The sequence below is a fragment of the Rana temporaria genome, chromosome 11 (assembly GCF_905171775.1).
Source record: "Rana temporaria chromosome 11, aRanTem1.1, whole genome shotgun sequence".
In the NCBI taxonomy this organism is placed as follows: Eukaryota; Metazoa; Chordata; class Amphibia; order Anura; family Ranidae; genus Rana; species Rana temporaria.
The window spans coordinates 54,710,240-54,727,953 of record NC_053499.1 but is presented as its reverse complement, the minus strand read 5'-3'; the positions used below and the strand labels follow the sequence as shown (position 1 = coordinate 54,727,953).

At 43.9% G+C, this 17,714-nt stretch overlaps 1 protein-coding gene across 1 annotated transcript; it reads right to left on the bottom strand.

The window, feature by feature from the left end:
- Positions 1-308: 308 nt before the first annotated feature.
- Positions 309-14,359, bottom strand: CEND1 (cell cycle exit and neuronal differentiation 1). Its single transcript, XM_040328533.1, has 2 exons — positions 14,161-14,359; positions 309-1,323 (listed from the first exon to the last, which is right to left on the bottom strand). The coding sequence occupies exon 2, from the start codon at positions 1,224-1,226 to the stop codon at positions 870-872; it is 357 nt and encodes a 118-aa protein (XP_040184467.1). The 5' UTR covers positions 1,227-1,323; positions 14,161-14,359; the 3' UTR covers positions 309-869.
- Between the last annotated feature and the right edge of the window lie 3,355 nt (positions 14,360-17,714).

Genomic DNA, 17,714 nt, shown 5'->3' with positions numbered 1-17,714 from the left:
TGATAGCTTTATAAAAAATAGATGTGAACTTGTCCTATTTCCAAGCAGAGAGGGATAAAATGTACCATGGCGAAACAGGAAAGACACTAAAAATATCAAAAGCACAAATCCATTTTAGAGCTTCTAAGGATTACTTTTAATGGACACAATTGGATAATCATATGATGCCCATTTGTCAGCGATGTTACCTCAGATCACTTATTGCTTCTTCGCAGAACAATTACTACCAACATTATCTCTGTAATTAGAACCACAAAGACATGTTTAAGTGCCTGTCTTTTGCAATTAGCAATAACGCATTGTGCAGGTGATTATAAAAGGAGGGAAAGGTTTTAATTAGGATTCAAAAATAATTTCTAATATAGGAAGACCAATTAAATATAGAACAGAAGTCAGATAGAGCAGACAGAAGTCAAATGCAAACAATATAACTTCGCTACCCTTTGAGGTCTGAAAATACAAAAAAACACAACACAAAAAAGAGTGTCAAAAAAGAAAATCCAACCAACAACAGCGTATAGATAAAGTAACAAATTAAAAATATTTTTTAGCAAGTCAGACCTCTTCTCAACAAAATAGGAAACGTCTTAAAAAGGCAAAATGTGTATGTGTAGTTGAGTGAAGAAGGCAATGACAGATACTTGAAACTGTATACAAACCATGTCCATACAGAAAACTATTTTTTTTAAGCCTTGCAGCCATTTTGAAACTTGATACTTGATATTTCCCCCCTACTCTGTGACATCTGTGAGACCATATGTAAAGATGAGGTGACCATTCTGTGGCATGCATCATTCTGTGAAGAAGGTATACACTTTTGCCTCTGCTTGGACTTCTCTATACATTTTCTCCAATGTACAATTATTAGTTTATTTTTTGCGGGCTAGGAACACAACACCCACAATAACAGCAATAGCAGCAACAGCCACTCCTGCAGCCATCAGCAGTGGCTTAAGACCCTCAAATCCTGAACCATCTGCAGCTCCGTTGGATGAATCATTTTCTTCCCCATCAGCTTTGTTCTCTGGTACACTTGGTGGTGCCTGAGGCTCAGGTACAGTGGGTTTTGAGTCTTCGTGGTTGACAGGTGCAGTATCTCCTGTGGTGGCCTTCTTAGCTGTAGGAATAGGCTGGTCTTTGATAGTTCCTTCTTTCTTGTCTCCACTAGTGGCTGGGTTGCCTTTGTCTGCTTTCTTGACACTGGTGGATCTTGGCTTTGGCTCCATTTTGAAATCCTGCTACTTACAGCTTAGTTCCTTTAGGCTCAGCAGTAATAAATGATTGTGTACACTAATTCATTCAGATGACTCTGCCGAACAAAATCTAAAAAAAAAAAAAGAAAAGAAAAACATATAATCAAAACATAAATAAAGGTTATTTTTTCATTATGAAAATCTGCCCAGTGCTATTTGCCCCTCTGTGGTTCCTACACCCTTGGCATCACCACTGCTAAATGTACACAGAAGACAAAATCATGTCCCAAGTTGATAAAGTGCATCTGTAAGTAAGCCATGTGTCAGATTTTACTAGCAGGTGGTGCTAGGGGAAGAAATTGAAAAATGTGTCTTTAAGTGGATGTAAACCCTCAAATATACCCAGTGAAGTGAACAGCCTCAGATGATACATAGGGATGAAACAAATCTCCCTACATAAGTTTTACATGTACATCTGCTGTCTTAATCTTTTATATACTGTTTAGAAAGTTCAGGTTGTGTTGGGAGATTTTCTCTTCCTGTTCAGCACTGCAGTGAAGCCTGGGCATACAGCCAAGACAGCTGATTGGAGGAAAGGCACCCCCCTCCTCATAGATAGACTTTCACTCTGTTTGTTGAATCATTCAGCTCAGTGCTAATCTATTTATAGAATCCTCCCCAACTCGGGCTGCTTTTATCATATATGACATAGAACTTGTCAGGAGTTATCAGGCTGATAACAGAAGAACGGGGCAAGGGAAAGCTATGGGACATAGTGCTTTGAAGAGAGATAACAAAACACTGCAGATAAATGTGCCCAGCTCAAATTTTATGAATTGGGTTTACATCCACTTTAAAGTGGAGCTCCGCTGTAAAAAAAATATTAAAAGCCAGCAGCTACAAATACTGCAGCTGCTGACTTTTAATATTAGGACACTTACCTGTCCTGGAGTCCAGCGACGTCTCCAGCAGATAGACAAGCAATCCAGTCCTGAGATTTACAAAGCTCTGGTACACAACAAAACCCCAGTCTAACAGGACAGAAAACCTGTTTTTTGTTATATATAGAGCTACATCTATTTATAATATTAACATATTAACAATCTGCTTAAAATAGAAAAGCCAAGAAGGTGCTGCTAAAAAAAGTGCATAGGGACAGAACGACAGAACATTTTGGGGTGGGGTTTTTACATTTTAGGCTTCATGTACACGGGACGTTTTTACAACCTCTCCTGAACGATTTAACTTGACAGGTAGTAACCCACGTTTAAAACATGTTTTTGCCGCGTTTACATGCCGCGTTTGCGTTTAGAAGCGTTTTTTTTAAATGGGCAAAAACGCCTATACAGAAACGTTTAGCCGCGTTTTGGCATCTGAACTCATTTTTTTGCCTTCAGAAAAAGGCTTATAAACGCAACTGCCTAAAAACGACAGTAATGCTGCGGATGTCCTGCTGTTTTTTTACAGGCTGTTCCTGTCTACATGCACTACAATCATAGCTGGCTGCATGTGTTTTGCATAGTTCCTTGATTTTGCTGGTTGCACTTCATTTTGTTTACAGTAGGGGTGTCCGCTCAGGGTAAGGATGAGCTCAGGTTGTAAAAAATATAGATTTCTCTTTTTTATCTCCTGAGAAATCTGGCCTTTATCTCTTCTGTGGCCCCCAAGCTCCGCTCAGAGCAAGGATGAGCTAGTTTTTCTTTTTTTTATATTTCCTCTGGCCCCCACTTGTAATTTGCCCTTATCTCTTCTGTGGCGCTCAAGCTCCGATCAGGGCAAGGATGAGCATGTTTTTTTAAATTCTTATATATATTTAAATATTCGCTTTATATCCATTACAGTAGTAAACTTATCTTATCCCCTGAGAAATCCTTGAGTGCCTCTTACTGCATAGATGACCTCTGGTGAGCCCGCTAGGATGCTGACATCGCGCAACGCCACCACCAATCACCGGCACTGAGACACTGAGAGCTCTGCAGCAAGTGGGGGCCGTAAAAAACCGGGCCATGGGCCGGACTTTGGTTTACAGCATGTCCCTGTCCACATGCAGGATACATGTGTTTTTCACAGAGCATAGTTCCTACTTTTTGCTGGCTGCAACTGATTGTTTATTACAGCCTGTCCCTGTCCACATGAAATACAGACATGGCTGCATGTGTTTTTCACAGAGCATATTTCCCAGTTTTTGCTGGTAGCACTTAATTCTTTTTTACAGCCTGTGTCCCTGTCCACATGCAATACAGTGATGGCACGCTGCGTACGTCATAGGACTAATTTTCAAAATTTTCTTGGCTGCAATTTATTTATATCAATACAATACAATCATAGAAGGGTGCATATGTTTTTTTTTTTCACATTAAATATTTCCTAATTGTTGCTGGCTACAATTTTTATTCTAGGCTTTCTGAAAGTGATATTCTCAGATTTATCGTTTTAATTCTTGAAATAAAACAGTAGTATTGTTTGTCTCTATCACATTTTGGACTGTTCTCCCTGATTAACCACCTCTCGCCTGCCCTTTAGTAAAAAATACTTCAGGGGCACTGTTATCCTGGGGGGATGTCATATGATGTCCTTCCATTTGCGTACCTTGCGGTGCAATCTATGACCCACTGTGTCCACCGGACACAGTAGAACACAGATTGATGTACTGGGCAGCTATGCGGTCCTGGTATCATGTGATTGCTGTGATCAATCACAGTGATAACATGTCAGTTTTCAACAATGGCTTTCATTAATAGCCATTGTATGTACTATTGTGATCTCTGGTACAGGGGCCAATCACATCAGACCTGTACCATGTGATCACAGCATAACAGTGGTAAACAAGGTTTCATGAATGAAACCTTTGAAAAGTGTTAGAGATTGCTTATTAGTGATCATCACTGTAATAATCAGAGTGTAAAAAATCTTGATAACCTCCACAGAGTAGTACAGTGACCAGTCATATGGGGACACTGCCCTGCTCTGGTGACGGTATGTAAAAAGAAAATAATTGTGAAAAAAACAACACATTTTATTTGATTTCTTAATTTTCCAAAAAATTGTGACACAAACATACAAGTTAAAAAAAAGTCACCATGCCTCTTACTAAGAACCTTAGGATGAGTTGTTTCCAAAAAAAAATGTTCATTTGGGGGATATTTATACTGTTCTGTCATCGAGGAATGAGATAGACCATCAGTACATCAGGATTGATACATTTTCAAATATATTTACCATAGATTGTAGACCAGTGGTTTTCAACCTCTTAGTGCCGTGACCCCTTGATAAAATATCCCAAGTTGTGGGGACCCCTAACAGTAAAATTATTTTCGTAGCGTGGGTTATCGGCACCCAAGGCAAGACAAGTAATTTGCGCTCCCTGAGTCCCTTCCACTCGTACAGTATTAAAACCTCATATGGTACATTTTAGGATGTATCTCTCTTTCTCTTTGTTCTCCTTTCTTTCCCTTTTAGCTCTCTCTATCCTATTTTCTTTTTCCCATCTCTCCCTCTCTCTCTCTCTAGCCTTCTCTCTCTTGTTTTTTTTCTCTTGTTCATTCTCTCCCTTTTCTTTCTTCCTCCCCCTCTTTTCCTCTCCCTTCCATGTATTGTTTTTTTATTCCTTCTGTTACTCCTTGATGGGGGGGAATAGGATGACTGCCAGTGCTGCGGGGAGTTGGGATGAGTGGCAGTGCTGGTAGGGGGAATGGGATGAGTGGCAGTGCTGCAGGGAGTTCTGATCAGCCAACTTAGGTGCTCTTGATCAAGGTCATCTGCTGATCTGAGAACTGTAGCAGGGACTTTTAATGGCAACTATAATCACAGGTAGTGTAACTCATTGTGTCTCTGACTTCGTGATGTCTCGTAGAAGTGACACCTATGCTGAAATCAGGAGAGGTCTCCTCTCCTCCAGCCCCTCCCACTTCACATTCCTCACCAGTCAGCTGACCTCTAGTCTCTGCCCCCCAGAACTGAATGGGCGGCTGCGAAGAGACTGAGTGGGCAGCCGTGGACTCCAGGAACAGTCCAACTGGGGTTCTGGCAGAGCCACTTTTCCCCAGCAGCCAATTATAGGAGTTTTCCCTCACGGAGCATGCTGGGGAGGGGTATATCTGAGGCAGACTCCATCTTTATTGGTTCTTCCCGCGGGTTCCAGGTGCGGCATCCACCTTTAGGGCACGCGCATCCAACGGACCCCGGCTATGGCCTTCCAGGCCGGGGTCAAATGCTACGCGGAGCTCTATATTGCTGAGAGGGGCCCCAGTGACTTGCTGGGTCCCCCACTTTACTGACAAGATCCCAGGCTGGGAGCCGTTCGATTGGGGGGTCAGCTTGAGGAGAACCCGGAGGCAGGTTATCCAACAGAGCTTGAACGAACCATCGGGGATCTGGTGACCGGAATGCTGACAGGTACGCTTTGCTGTCATCCGGTGACCTAAGCTTAAATCTACATCCAAAGTAATAGGCCTGTGGCAGAGGCCATAGAGCCGGGTCTGTGAGAGAGGCCTGTTCCTCCCAGCAATCTAAAGTGACACTTCGGCTGCCAGGCTCATGGCAGGAGTCTGTCCGGGGGCACTTCACCCACTCTGGCTGGAGTAGCGACGAACTGCAATTTGATACTACTGAGAGACAACACTAAGGTAACTCAATACGCAGATCACAACAACAAATCAGCGGCTCCTGAGGGGGTAGCGCTACACATGTTATACAGCACAGTGCTTGTGCTGTGTAATGTGGCCCCTTGTATCACCTAAATAACCTGGCTGATCCTGCCCTCCCCCTGTAAACTGACGACGGTTTATCATGGCTGCTTAGCCCTGACATCGTGGTCAGTTTTCATGCCTCCATCATCCGCAGCTATCTGCAGCTCTCCTGTGTCTCCCTCTGTCCTCCTCCCCCTCCCCTCCCTGCCTGGCAGCGCTGTGTGAGAGCCTAGTTCTCCCTGCCTCTTCTCTGCTGCTGCGATTCAGTATAAAATGATGATCTGTCCTTAGTAGAACCCCCTCTGTTATAACCTGTTATATCGCTCTCTGCCTTTGTTTTATAAAAATGAAGAAGCGCAATACTTTATTGAAGACTGCCGCTGAGCAGTCACGTGACCGCCTGAGGCTCTTCTCTTCTCCTCCTGGCTGACCTCAGAGGGAACCTTAGCCCCTCCCTCTGCAAGTCCTTGGAATGGGGCAGGAGAGTGCCGGGACATCACCTGACTGCACAGCGGCCTTTCAAAATAAGGTTATGAGCCACATTATTTTTATACAACAAAGGCAGTATACCAGGTTATAACAGGGCATTCTACTAAGGACCCATAATGGCTTAACAACCACTTTAATTGGGTCAGGGTTCACTAGAGTTCAGGGCATTTTAGTATTCCATACAGAGACGATGAAGACTGGACAGCCCCAAGGATAGGGTGACCAGAAATCCCCAGTTTCCGGGGATAGTCCCTGGACTGAGGACACTGTCCTCGGACCAAGTCTGCCCCTCGTTTTGTCCCTGGATTCAGGGGCGGATTTATGTAGACAGGGCATCCCACGCTAGCTGAGAAATAGCCTGACGGCTTGAATGCTGACACCCCCTGCTGGATGATCTCACTGCTGATCCTGCTGCTGTTCAGTGGAGGAAAGGCAGAGCCAAAAGTTGACTGTGTGGAGGGCTGAGATGGAAGGTGAGCAGATGGGGGGGGGGGGGGTCTGTTTATTCTGCTATGGATGTGGGGGCAGAAGTGTCCTCTGAACCTCTGCACTCTATGTCTAACACCCTCCTGTGTATTATGGAGTCCTTTGCCCAGTGTTCTGTGTATTATGGAGTCCTGTGCCCAGCGCTCTGTGTATTATGGAGTCCTGTGCCCAGCGCTCTGCGTATTATGGTGTCTTGTGCCATTTGCCAATAAAAAAAAAAAAAGATGTCCCCGGATTTCATTTTAAAAATATGGTCACCTTACCCAAGGAACTCATACCAGTTAAACCAATCTTTTTGGCCAAGGTCAGAAATAATTGCCTCGTACACACGATAGGTTAGCCAGAGGACAACGGTCTGAAGGACCGTTGTCTTAGGTTAACCGATGAAGCTGACTGATGGTCTGATGTGCTTACACACCATCAGTTAAAAAAACTATCGTATCATAACGCGGTGACGTAAAACACAATGACGTGCTGAAAAAAACGAAGTTCAATGCTTCCAAGCATACGTCGACTTGATTCTGAGCATGCGTGGGTTTTTTAACCGATGGTCGTGCCTACTAACGATCGGTTTTGACCTATCCTTAGCAATACAACGATTACATTTTAAAGCAATTTCCTATTTTTTTAACCTAAGGTTAAATAACCTAAGGGGCCCACACACGATCGGTTTTGACCAATGAAAACGGTCCTTCAGACCTTTGTCCTCTGGCTATACTAGCCTGTGTACGAGGCCATACTGTCAGCCCAGACCTGGTCAGAATATACAGCCAGATTTATTGTTTTTTTCCTGATTGATCAAGCACGACCCAGTACAGAAACAAATGCCATTTATACCTACCATCTCCTGCCCAGAACTGGTATACTATGGAAAATATCGATTGCAAAAGAAATCTATAGGAAAAAAAAAGAGGCCTATACCTGGCTCACAGAAAACAATTCAGAAATCCCCAGATTATATGAAACCCCATACTTTATCAATTCATTCTAAAATCCTAATACAGATCATATTGGATGCTTCAGGCACTCATGTAAAAGGAAGCAGTGGGTAATTGAAGGTCACTTAGAAGAGCAGATGTACAGCAAGGTTGCTTTATCTGAATATCATTCATATGTTATATATAAACTATGTTACATCAACTTTAAATTGTATATAATCATTTGTAGCATCCTTTTCTTCCACAGACATCTGGAAGCGATTTCAATCAATGAATTTTATGTGGCACTTTAACCAGAGTCCCAGTACTTCCTTTTCTGTCTTCCCCAGGGCTCATCAATGCTTTTATTGTATCTCTGAATATCTATTAATATATAATTGTGCATAATTCCTCTTAGAGGAATTAACTCAGTCATAAAAAGCGCCCTTCCAGTTCTGAAATATGACAATAGACTATATATAACTTTCAGGATTATTTCTTCTTATATTAATGAAAACCATATACAATAATTCCATATACAATGATGATATTCACAAATAGCTATCTGTTTATTTTTCAGTTTTCTGTATTTTTTAATAAAATCCTTAAACTAATCTCCAAACTACACATCAGTAAATGTCATTTATAAATCTGTAATTGTATATATTTATGAGCAAATATCAATTCATTTGAAACCAAAACGAAAAAAGTGTTAGTATGAAATGAATTATAAGTTATCCACATATATATATATATATTACTTTCTACCTTTCTACCTACATGGGGAATGGTGTTATTTTTGTAAAGTGAGCCCATTTGTCCTCTGATCTATGGCCTAATGCAACAACTGTTATAGCTGGATTCAGAAAGCTTTACGCCGGCGTATCAGTAGATACGCCGACGTAACTCTGAATTTACGCTGTCCTAAATTTAAGCGTATTCTGGAAACCAGATACGCTTAAATTAGGCTAAGATACGAGAGGCGTAAGTCTCCTACGCCGTCGTATCTTAGGGTGCAATATTTACGCTGGCCGCTAGGTGGCGCTTCCGTTGAGTTTGGCGTAGAATATGCAAATGACTAGATACGCCGATTCAGAAACGTACGTGCGCCCGGCGCATTTTTTTACATCGTTTACGTATGGCTTTTTCCGGTGTAAAGTTAGTCAAACAAATTACTGGCCTAGTCAATATTAAGTATGGTCGTCGTTCCCGCGTCGAAATTTGAAAATTTTACGTCGTTTGCGTAAGTCGTCCGTGAATGGGGCTGGACGTAATTTACGTTCACGTCGAAACCAATATGTCCTTGCGGCGTACTTTGGAGCAATGCACACTGGGATATGTACACGGACGGCAAATGCGCCGTTCGTAAAAAACGTCAATCACGTCGGGTCACCAGCCATTTACATAAAACACGCCCCCCTCATCCTCATTTAAATTAGGCGCGCTTACGCCGGCCCCATTTACGCTACGCCGCCGTAACTTAGGAGGCAAGTGCTTTGTGAATACAGCACTTGCCTCTCTGACTTACGGCAGCGTAGCATAAATCGATACGCTACGCCTGCCTAATGTTACGAAGATGTACCTGAATCTAGCTATTACTTCCTTGAAATAGAGGCCTGGACTTAATTAAAGTGTATTTACACTTTTGCAGTCAAAATTGGGAAAAATCCACTATATGTTTACGTGTTCCCATTCACACTGAATACCAGTGGCGGCCCCCTATCCATACGTCCGGCCCCCATGCAGGATGCCAGATGCATTCATTCCAATGGCGGGGGTGTTTTTTTGAAGCACTTGATTAGAGAGAGGCTCTAATAGGCTTCAAAAAAGGGTGGGCTCGGGCCACAGAGCACAGCGAACCAAGCCCACCCAGTTGTTTGACAATAGAGAATATTCGCTATTTTCACACCGATTCTCCTCTCGGCCAATCAGGAAGCGGGTCTGAGACCCGTTTCCCCGTTGGCCTAAAGGAGAAGCATTCTGATTGGCCTTCGAGGAGGAGGGAGGCGACAGAAGCTGTCATGATGCCCACAGAGGAGAGCAGGGGAGCGGGAAGCCGCCAGTGATGTTCGCCACCTGTTGCCACGGGTGAAGCACTGCCCGCCATAGATGGGGTAAATGCACCGGACCCGACCAACCGGACCAGAGGGGGTGGTGCAGGTTAAAAAAAAATTACCACCAGCTGCCACTGTTGATTACCTAATTTAAAAAAAATGTATATATATTTCTTAACTTTTATGTGTTTCTATAAGCCTAGATTCTACATCGTTAGCCCCTTGTTAATACAGAATTGGTCAAAGCTGGTTTACAACTGATAACGATATCTGTCAGCATAGTACAGAAAGGGTAAATTATGGCAAACATAGCCCCCCCAGCCACCTCATAAAGAGAACCAAGTAAGAATGTTTTATGCAAATTTGCCTGAAAAAGTGGAAATATTCTTTCAATATTAATATAATATTCTAAGCAATTATTTTACTGTGAGATAATAAAAGGAAAAGCTTTGCATTATATTTAATAAGAACAAAGTGTAGAAGCCTCTAGCAAGCACTCATAAATTATCTTTCATAAATCTGACTGCGGTAATTGTTACAAAGCTGATCCATAATTTAGTTACGACGCCTTACTGTGCACCATTTCTCTATGTTAGTTAATAAAGCTTTTTGAACTACGAGTTTTAAGGAAATAAATGTTGGCTGAATAAAGAAACTGCAAAGGGGAGGAGCCACAGACCAATGCAAGTTTTAAAAAGGCAATAAAATATCACTACTGGCATTTCCCCATCCATTCTCTTTCAGATTATAACCTTGGCAACCACGGCTGGAAGGTCTAATTTCACAGCAGCAATGCCAAACCTGCTCACGTTTCTCCTTTTTTTATAGAACAGTCACAACAGCACCACCAGGCAAGGCGAGATCCGACTCATGTTACTTGAACTGGGAATACGGAGGCTTACGTCATTATCTACGGATAAGCCAGATGGGCCTTCTTCGAAAAACTTATTGTTGCAGATGTTCCAGCACCCTTGGGGTTAATATTATGCAGCTATCGGTACACCGCAGTTACAACAAAGTCACCTCTGCCAATGTCCTTCCTACTACTATAGAGAACTACCAGATATCAGGATGCCTTATGTACAGGGCCTTGCTTTCTCAAAGTGCTGATCATCTGTAGATTATGGCCAAATTTACAAGAAAGTGACATTGCTTTATGCATCTGCGGCAGACATTTAGGCAGAGGCGGACTGACAACTCATGGGGCACCCGGGCAATAGGAGATTATGGGGCCCCCGAGCAATATGAAATTATGGGGCCCGCAGGCAAAAGGAGATTATGGGGCCCCCGGGCAATAGGAGATTATGGGGCCACCGGGCAATAAGAGATTATGGGCCCCCCCCGAGCAATAGGAGATTATGGGGCCCCCGGGCAATAGGAGATTATGGGACCCCCCGGGCAATAGGAGATTATGGGGCACCTGGGCAATAGGAGATTATGGGGCCCCCGGGCAATAGGAGATTATGGGGCCCCCCCGAGCAATAGGAGATTATGGGGCCCCCGGGCAATAGGAGATTATGGGGCCCCCCCGGGCAATAGGAGATTATGGGCCCCCCGGGCAATAGGAGATTATGGGGCCCCCCCGGGCAATAGGAGATTATGGGGCCCCCCCGGGCAATAGGAGATTATGGGGCCCCCGGGCAATCGGAGATTATGGGGCCCGCAGGCAATAGATTATGGGGCCACACAGTATATACACACACACAGTATACACATACAGACACACAATATACACACACAGTATACATACACACATGGGGCCAGATTCAGGTAGGATTTACGCCGACGTATCTTCTTATACGCCGCGTAAATCCACGGATGCGCCATCGTATCTATGTGCCGTATTCTTGAAACCAGATACGCCTGAATTCTGGCTCCATCCGACCGACGTAAGTCTCCTACGCCTTCGTATCTTGGGTGCATATTTACGCTGGCCGCTAGGGGCGCTTCCGTTGATTTACGCGTCGAATATGTAAATTACCTAGATACGCCGATTCACGAACGTACTTGCACCCGTCGCAGTAAGCTACGCCGTTTACGTAGGGCGTACGTCCGGCGTAAGTTTACCCCTCATAAAGCAGGGGTATGTCATGTTAAGGTATGGGCGCGGGAACAGCGTCGTATTTTACGTCGTTTGCGTAAGTCGTACGTGAATGGGGCTGGGCGTAGGTTACGTTCACGTCGTACGCATTGAGCTGTCGGATCTTAGGGAGTATATGCAACGTGATTGTGAGCATGCGCGCGCATGCGCCGTTCGTTCAGCCATTCATTTACATGGGGTCACGGTTAATTTTAATACAACACGCCCACTACCTGCCTACTTTGAATTAGGCAGGCTTACGCCGGCCTATTTACGTTACGCTGGCGTAAATATGGGAGCAAGTGCTTTGTGAATACTCAGCTTGCCTCTCAATGTTACGTCGGCGTAGCGCATATGAGATGCGCTACGCCCGCTCAAACATACGCCGATGTCTGTGAATCTGGCCCAGAATACCCATACAACACACTAAAAAGGTACTGGAGAGGCGGGGCAGCTATAATCTTAAAATTCAAAAAAAAAACACAGATTTTTACATACTGTCCCTGGGTTTTACTGAGGCTGGCAACCCTGATGGGGCCCCCTAGTGGCATGGGGGCCTCAGGCAGTGCCCGAGTGCACGTATGGTCAGTCCGCCCCTGCATTTAGGTAAACTAACTGGTATGAAATATTTAATTGCATTTGAGGTTGTTAACACTTATCATTGGTTACTGTAATATTAATTTTGCACGCAGTCAACTTCTTAGTAATGCAAATAACATTTAACATATCACATGTTAATAATTCATATTGACATGTTTTTTAGATATTTTATTTGCATTTTAGTAGATCTAGTCAGCTTAAAGTTCATGTGACTTTACATAGCAAATATTGTAAATTAACACTTTTTTTTATACCTATTTTATAAATCATCACTATCATCAGTCATCATGATGAAAAGTGTTCATTGCTTGGCATGCATTGGGTTCAATTCACAAAGCTAACCCACCAGGATAAGGACACTTAGATTTAAAAAATGACAGTTATTTCCAGCTGAGATTTAAAAATGACAGTTATTTCCAGCTGAGATTTAAAAATGACAGTTATTTCCAGCTGAGATTTAAAAACAACAGTTATTTCTAGCTGAGATTTAAAAATGACAGTTATTTCCAGTTGAGATTTAAAAATGACAGTTATTTCCAGCTGAGATTTAAAAATGACAGTTATTTCCAGCTGAGATTTAAAAATGACAGTTACTTGGTTGAAAACAAGATCTTTATCCTTGTACAGTGCAAACTTGAACCTATGAGCAGAATAGCTGACAAACATTAGACCAGGGAAATGCAATTAGCACACCTCCAGCTGTTGCAGAACTACAAGTCCCATGAGGCACAGCAAGCCTCCGACAGCCACAAGCATGACACCCCGAGGCGGAAGCATGATGGGACTTGTAGTTTTGCAACAGCTAATTGCATATCCCCGCATTAGACCATAACAAAGTCATTTGTCATAATAGGGGAGATTTACTAAGCTGGCCATACACCATACAGTTTTCTTATTCAATTGTCTTTAGATTTACCTTCAACTATGTAGTACAAAGGCCTGCCTGATTGCATACAAATTGAAAGTGTTTAAGTTTGACCTCCTATTATATGTCTTTGGTAAAGCTAAAAGAAAGTTGCACAAGAAAATTGTATAATGTATGGCCAGCCTAAAACTGGTGCACACAGAATCTGGTGCAGCTGTGCATAGTAACCAATCAGCTTCCAGGTTTTATTGTCAAATCCTAATTGAACAAGCTGAAGTTAGAAGCTGATTGGTTACTATGCCCCGCTGCACCAGATTCTGTGTGCACCACTTTTAGTAAATGACTAGCAGTGCCCTTTTTCTTTTGGGTCACGTAACTGCTCCGTACATGCTTTTTCTTTTGTTTTGCTCTTTTCAAAAATAAAAACTTTTCTGATTTAAAAAATGACTAGCAGTAATATATCCAGAGATTTGCAGTGTGTTTTCCTTAGGATGTTGTAGAACTGTAAGTCCCAGCAAGTCAGGGTAAGCTAATATGTTCAGCTTATCATAGAACATCACTTTTGCAACCACTAGTAAGCATAGTTTTGTGTCATCCCTCCTAGAATAATGAAGTAATAATAATAATAAAGTAACATAATGAGCTGTGTAACACATGATATATAAAAAAATGATATACATGTGAATGTGGTGTTATAATGAAATGTTATAGACACATAGGACATAGCCAGCTTTACTATACTAAAATAAAGTCTGTTATCTGCTTTAAAGAAATATATCATACGTTACCTTCCAGCGTCACCACTTTGCACGCAGAGGATGCTCTGCAGGACCCAACCTGGGAGTTTCCCACAATGCCTCACTCGCTGCAGCACTGAGAGGGGGGTAGAGCGTAAGACTGTCCAATCACAAGCTGGATAGGTATTGCGTTACAACTGTACCATCCTAGAAAACACAGAGGGGGGACGGGGATAAGCTTTCACTTGCTCTGAGCTGCAATGAAGAGACTCTAGAATGGTGTCATGCAGAAACTCAGCCTGTGATGTTTAATGAAAGATAAAATCACTAGTGGGAAAATAAGCAGAGTTATTCTTTCCACCTATTTTCCTGAAAGTGGATGTGACCTTGTCGATGTACAAGGGGAAGGAAAGCATGACTCAGGACTAGGGATGGCGACGGTACGTCATTGTTTCCATGGAAACCGTTGCTTAGTGACAGAACTTACTAGGCCGTAATGGCTGATCCCCTTAGCTGTGCAGTCACAGCAGTCAGTGGATGCTGGCAGTATGGATTCTAAGGACTTGTCGTAGAAGGATGCTATAGAAATAAACAGACCTGTCTAAATCACAGACAGCAGCTTCAACAATGTGTAATGTGTTGCATGCCCTCATATTATATGCTTATATATTAAGCAAATCAAGTTTACTCTCTGCATCAACAAAATAAAATAAAACATTTAACTCATACACGGCCTGTGAAAATACAGAGGCTACTTTATTAGGCTTAGTTTACACTTGCATTGATATAAAGCCAGGGGCGTGACTAGAAATTACAGGGCCCCATAGCAAAATGTTGTATAAATGAACTAATGCCATTGAACAACACATTACTACACTCATGTGGCACAGTACCCAAGCAATAGCTTATATTAATTTTGAACAGCAAAACAAAAACAAAACAAAACAAAAATTTCAATAACCATATAATAAATAAAATGCAAAATTCAAAGTATTGTGTGCACTACTTTTACTCTTTTATACTCACGATTTGTAAAGGGCAAACAAGGCAAACAGGGGGAGGGGGATTCTTCTGGGGCTGAAGTGGTTAAAATGACTAGGCTAGCATACTTCAGTAAATCCTGACAAATACTGTACATATGATTCACATAGTGGGAATGACACAGTATTTGAAATCTTCAATACGTTTGTAGAGAGATAAATGTATGACGTTTACCATTGCCACTATTGCTATTACTGCTGATTCTTTATGTTTTTTGCCATTTTTTCTACAAGGACAAAAATAAAAATTCTCACTCGAATACAGGGTTTTTCTCCCCCCACAGGACACCTTACGGATACATCAAACTGGCAATGTTAGCAATCTAATCACAAACCTGTAATTTTGTGAACAACAATTTCTTATTGTGAACAGTATTGCAGCTTTTATGTTCATTTAGGTCAACTGAAAATCAGTAAGGGCTCCACAGCACACTGAGTCACCTACCTTAGCAGCCTCAGCCTTAAGTTGGTGTGCGGTCACAGCAGGGCAGGCACTGGCAGTCAGAAGAGCCGAGGAGAGCCGTGCGGCGGGCGAATTGTAATTCCCACCGTGGAGCCTGCAGCGCCTATGATGGACGTCACACGTCCCGCGTCCCGCCATTGGCGCTGCAGACTCCAGAAGGCGGGGCAGCATCCGAGCACATTTTTAGCCCCGAGCGTCTGGGAGTCAGGACCATCTGATGCCGAAAGTGGCCGAGTGCCGCCAGCGCCGAGTACGGCACTCGGCCGTACTCGGTAACACTCGGCGCTGAAGGCACTCGGCCGCACTCAGCAACCTTCGGCATCAAATGGTCCTGACTCCCAGACGCTCGGGGCTAACAATGTACTCGGATGCGGCAAACACTCGGGGCTTTTCGGGGGCCCATTCGGGGCTCCAGCCCCCCAAGCCACGCCCTAACGGCGCCCCTGGAGCCGGCTTACATTCTTCATCTTCACCGGGCCCCACTCGGCTGCGCGTGGGTCGCTATGGCGGTAGTTCCGTCACTGTATAAAGCAGCAATGATAACCCCTGTTGTGTTCGTCAGGCAATGCCACCGCTGAACATGAACCCATTGAAGTGAATGAGACTGCGTAAGCCAAATGCTAGGCTTTCAGTTGCAGCACAGTATTCACATTTAACTGCTTCCTGACGGTTAGGGTTGCCACCTGTCCGGGATTCACCCGGACAGTTTGGGTTTGGAACCTGGACACATTATTCAGACTGGGCTATGGCCTCCCAGCAGGGTTGCTGGCTGTAGTTATCTAAGCTGAGAGTGTCTGTTACACTCTCTTTCACACTACCCAAAGCCAGCACTAACAGTTCCCCACATACAGATGGGAGAAGATCTGCTCCTCTTCCTCCCGCCCCTACCCTCTGTGTCTGCCCACACTCCAATCCCCAGCGCTGTGCCTCATAAAAGGGAAGTGGGGGTCTGGAAAATTGAAGTCAAGCAGCCTCAGATACATCTGGATGAGAGGTGCTGACTGCCAAGGAGTGAGTGAGCTTACCATCCATCCCGGTCTGTGACTGGTCTCCCCCTTCTCTCTCCTGCCTCTGAGTGAGTACACTTAGGTAAATCAGGGTTCTCAGAGCACACCTTATATCACAGTTCCCCTTTACACCAAAGGCCACAGTGTTCCCTCTTACATCAGAGTCCTCACAGTGCAAGATGTAAAGGGGAACTCTGTGGATTCATATCTAAAAGGGGAACTCTGCGGATTCATATCTAAAAGGGGAACTCTGGGGATTCATATCTAAAAGGGGAACTCTGCGGATTAAAATGTAAAGGGGAACTCTGTGGATTAAGATGTAAAGGGGGAACCCTGCTAAAGTGTTCGGGTTTGACTTGAAGAAAAGGTGGCAACCCTACTGCTGGGCCATTGTAAAATGAAGCCTGAGCAAAAACCCTATTGTTCTGGGTGGACGTCATATGAAGTCCTCCCCAGAACAGACCTTGCACTCCGGCACGATCTGTCACCCGGTGGACACAGCGGATGACAGATTAGTGTACCAGCCGGCTGCCAGCACCACGTTATCGCTGTGACAAATCACAGTAGATCACATGACAATTGTAAACTGAGGCCCAGATTCAAGAAGCAATTGTGCCCGTGTAACCATAGGTTACACAGCGCAATTGCTTACTTGCTCCGGTGTAACGAGTGCTCCTGATTCAGGAACCTTGTTACACCGACTGCAGCCTAAAATCTGCGCGGCATAAGGCTCTTATGCCACGCAGATTTTAGGCTGCATTCTTGCGTGGTCCGCTAGGGGGCGCTCCCATTGTGATCAGCGTGTAGTATGCAAATTGCATACTACCACTGATTCACAAACTTGCGCGGGCCCTGCGCAAGCCAGGTACGGAGTTTCCGTATGGCAACTTTAGCGCAAGGCTGCCCCTTCTAATAGTAGGGGCAGCCAATGCTAAAGTATAGCCGCCGCTCCCGCGACGTGAAATTTGAATTTCACGTCGTTTGCGTAAGTGATTCGTGAATGGCGCTGGACGCCATTCACGTTCACTTTGAAGCAAATGACGTCCTTGCGACGTCATTTGCCGCAATGCACGTTGGGAAAGTTTCCCGACGGAG

Bases quoted from the DNA above. Each gene is read 5' to 3' on its own strand.
- CEND1 (XM_040328533.1), bottom strand. From the start codon at position 1,226: ATGGAGCCAAAGCCAAGATCCACCAGTGTCAAGAAAGCAGACAAAGGC.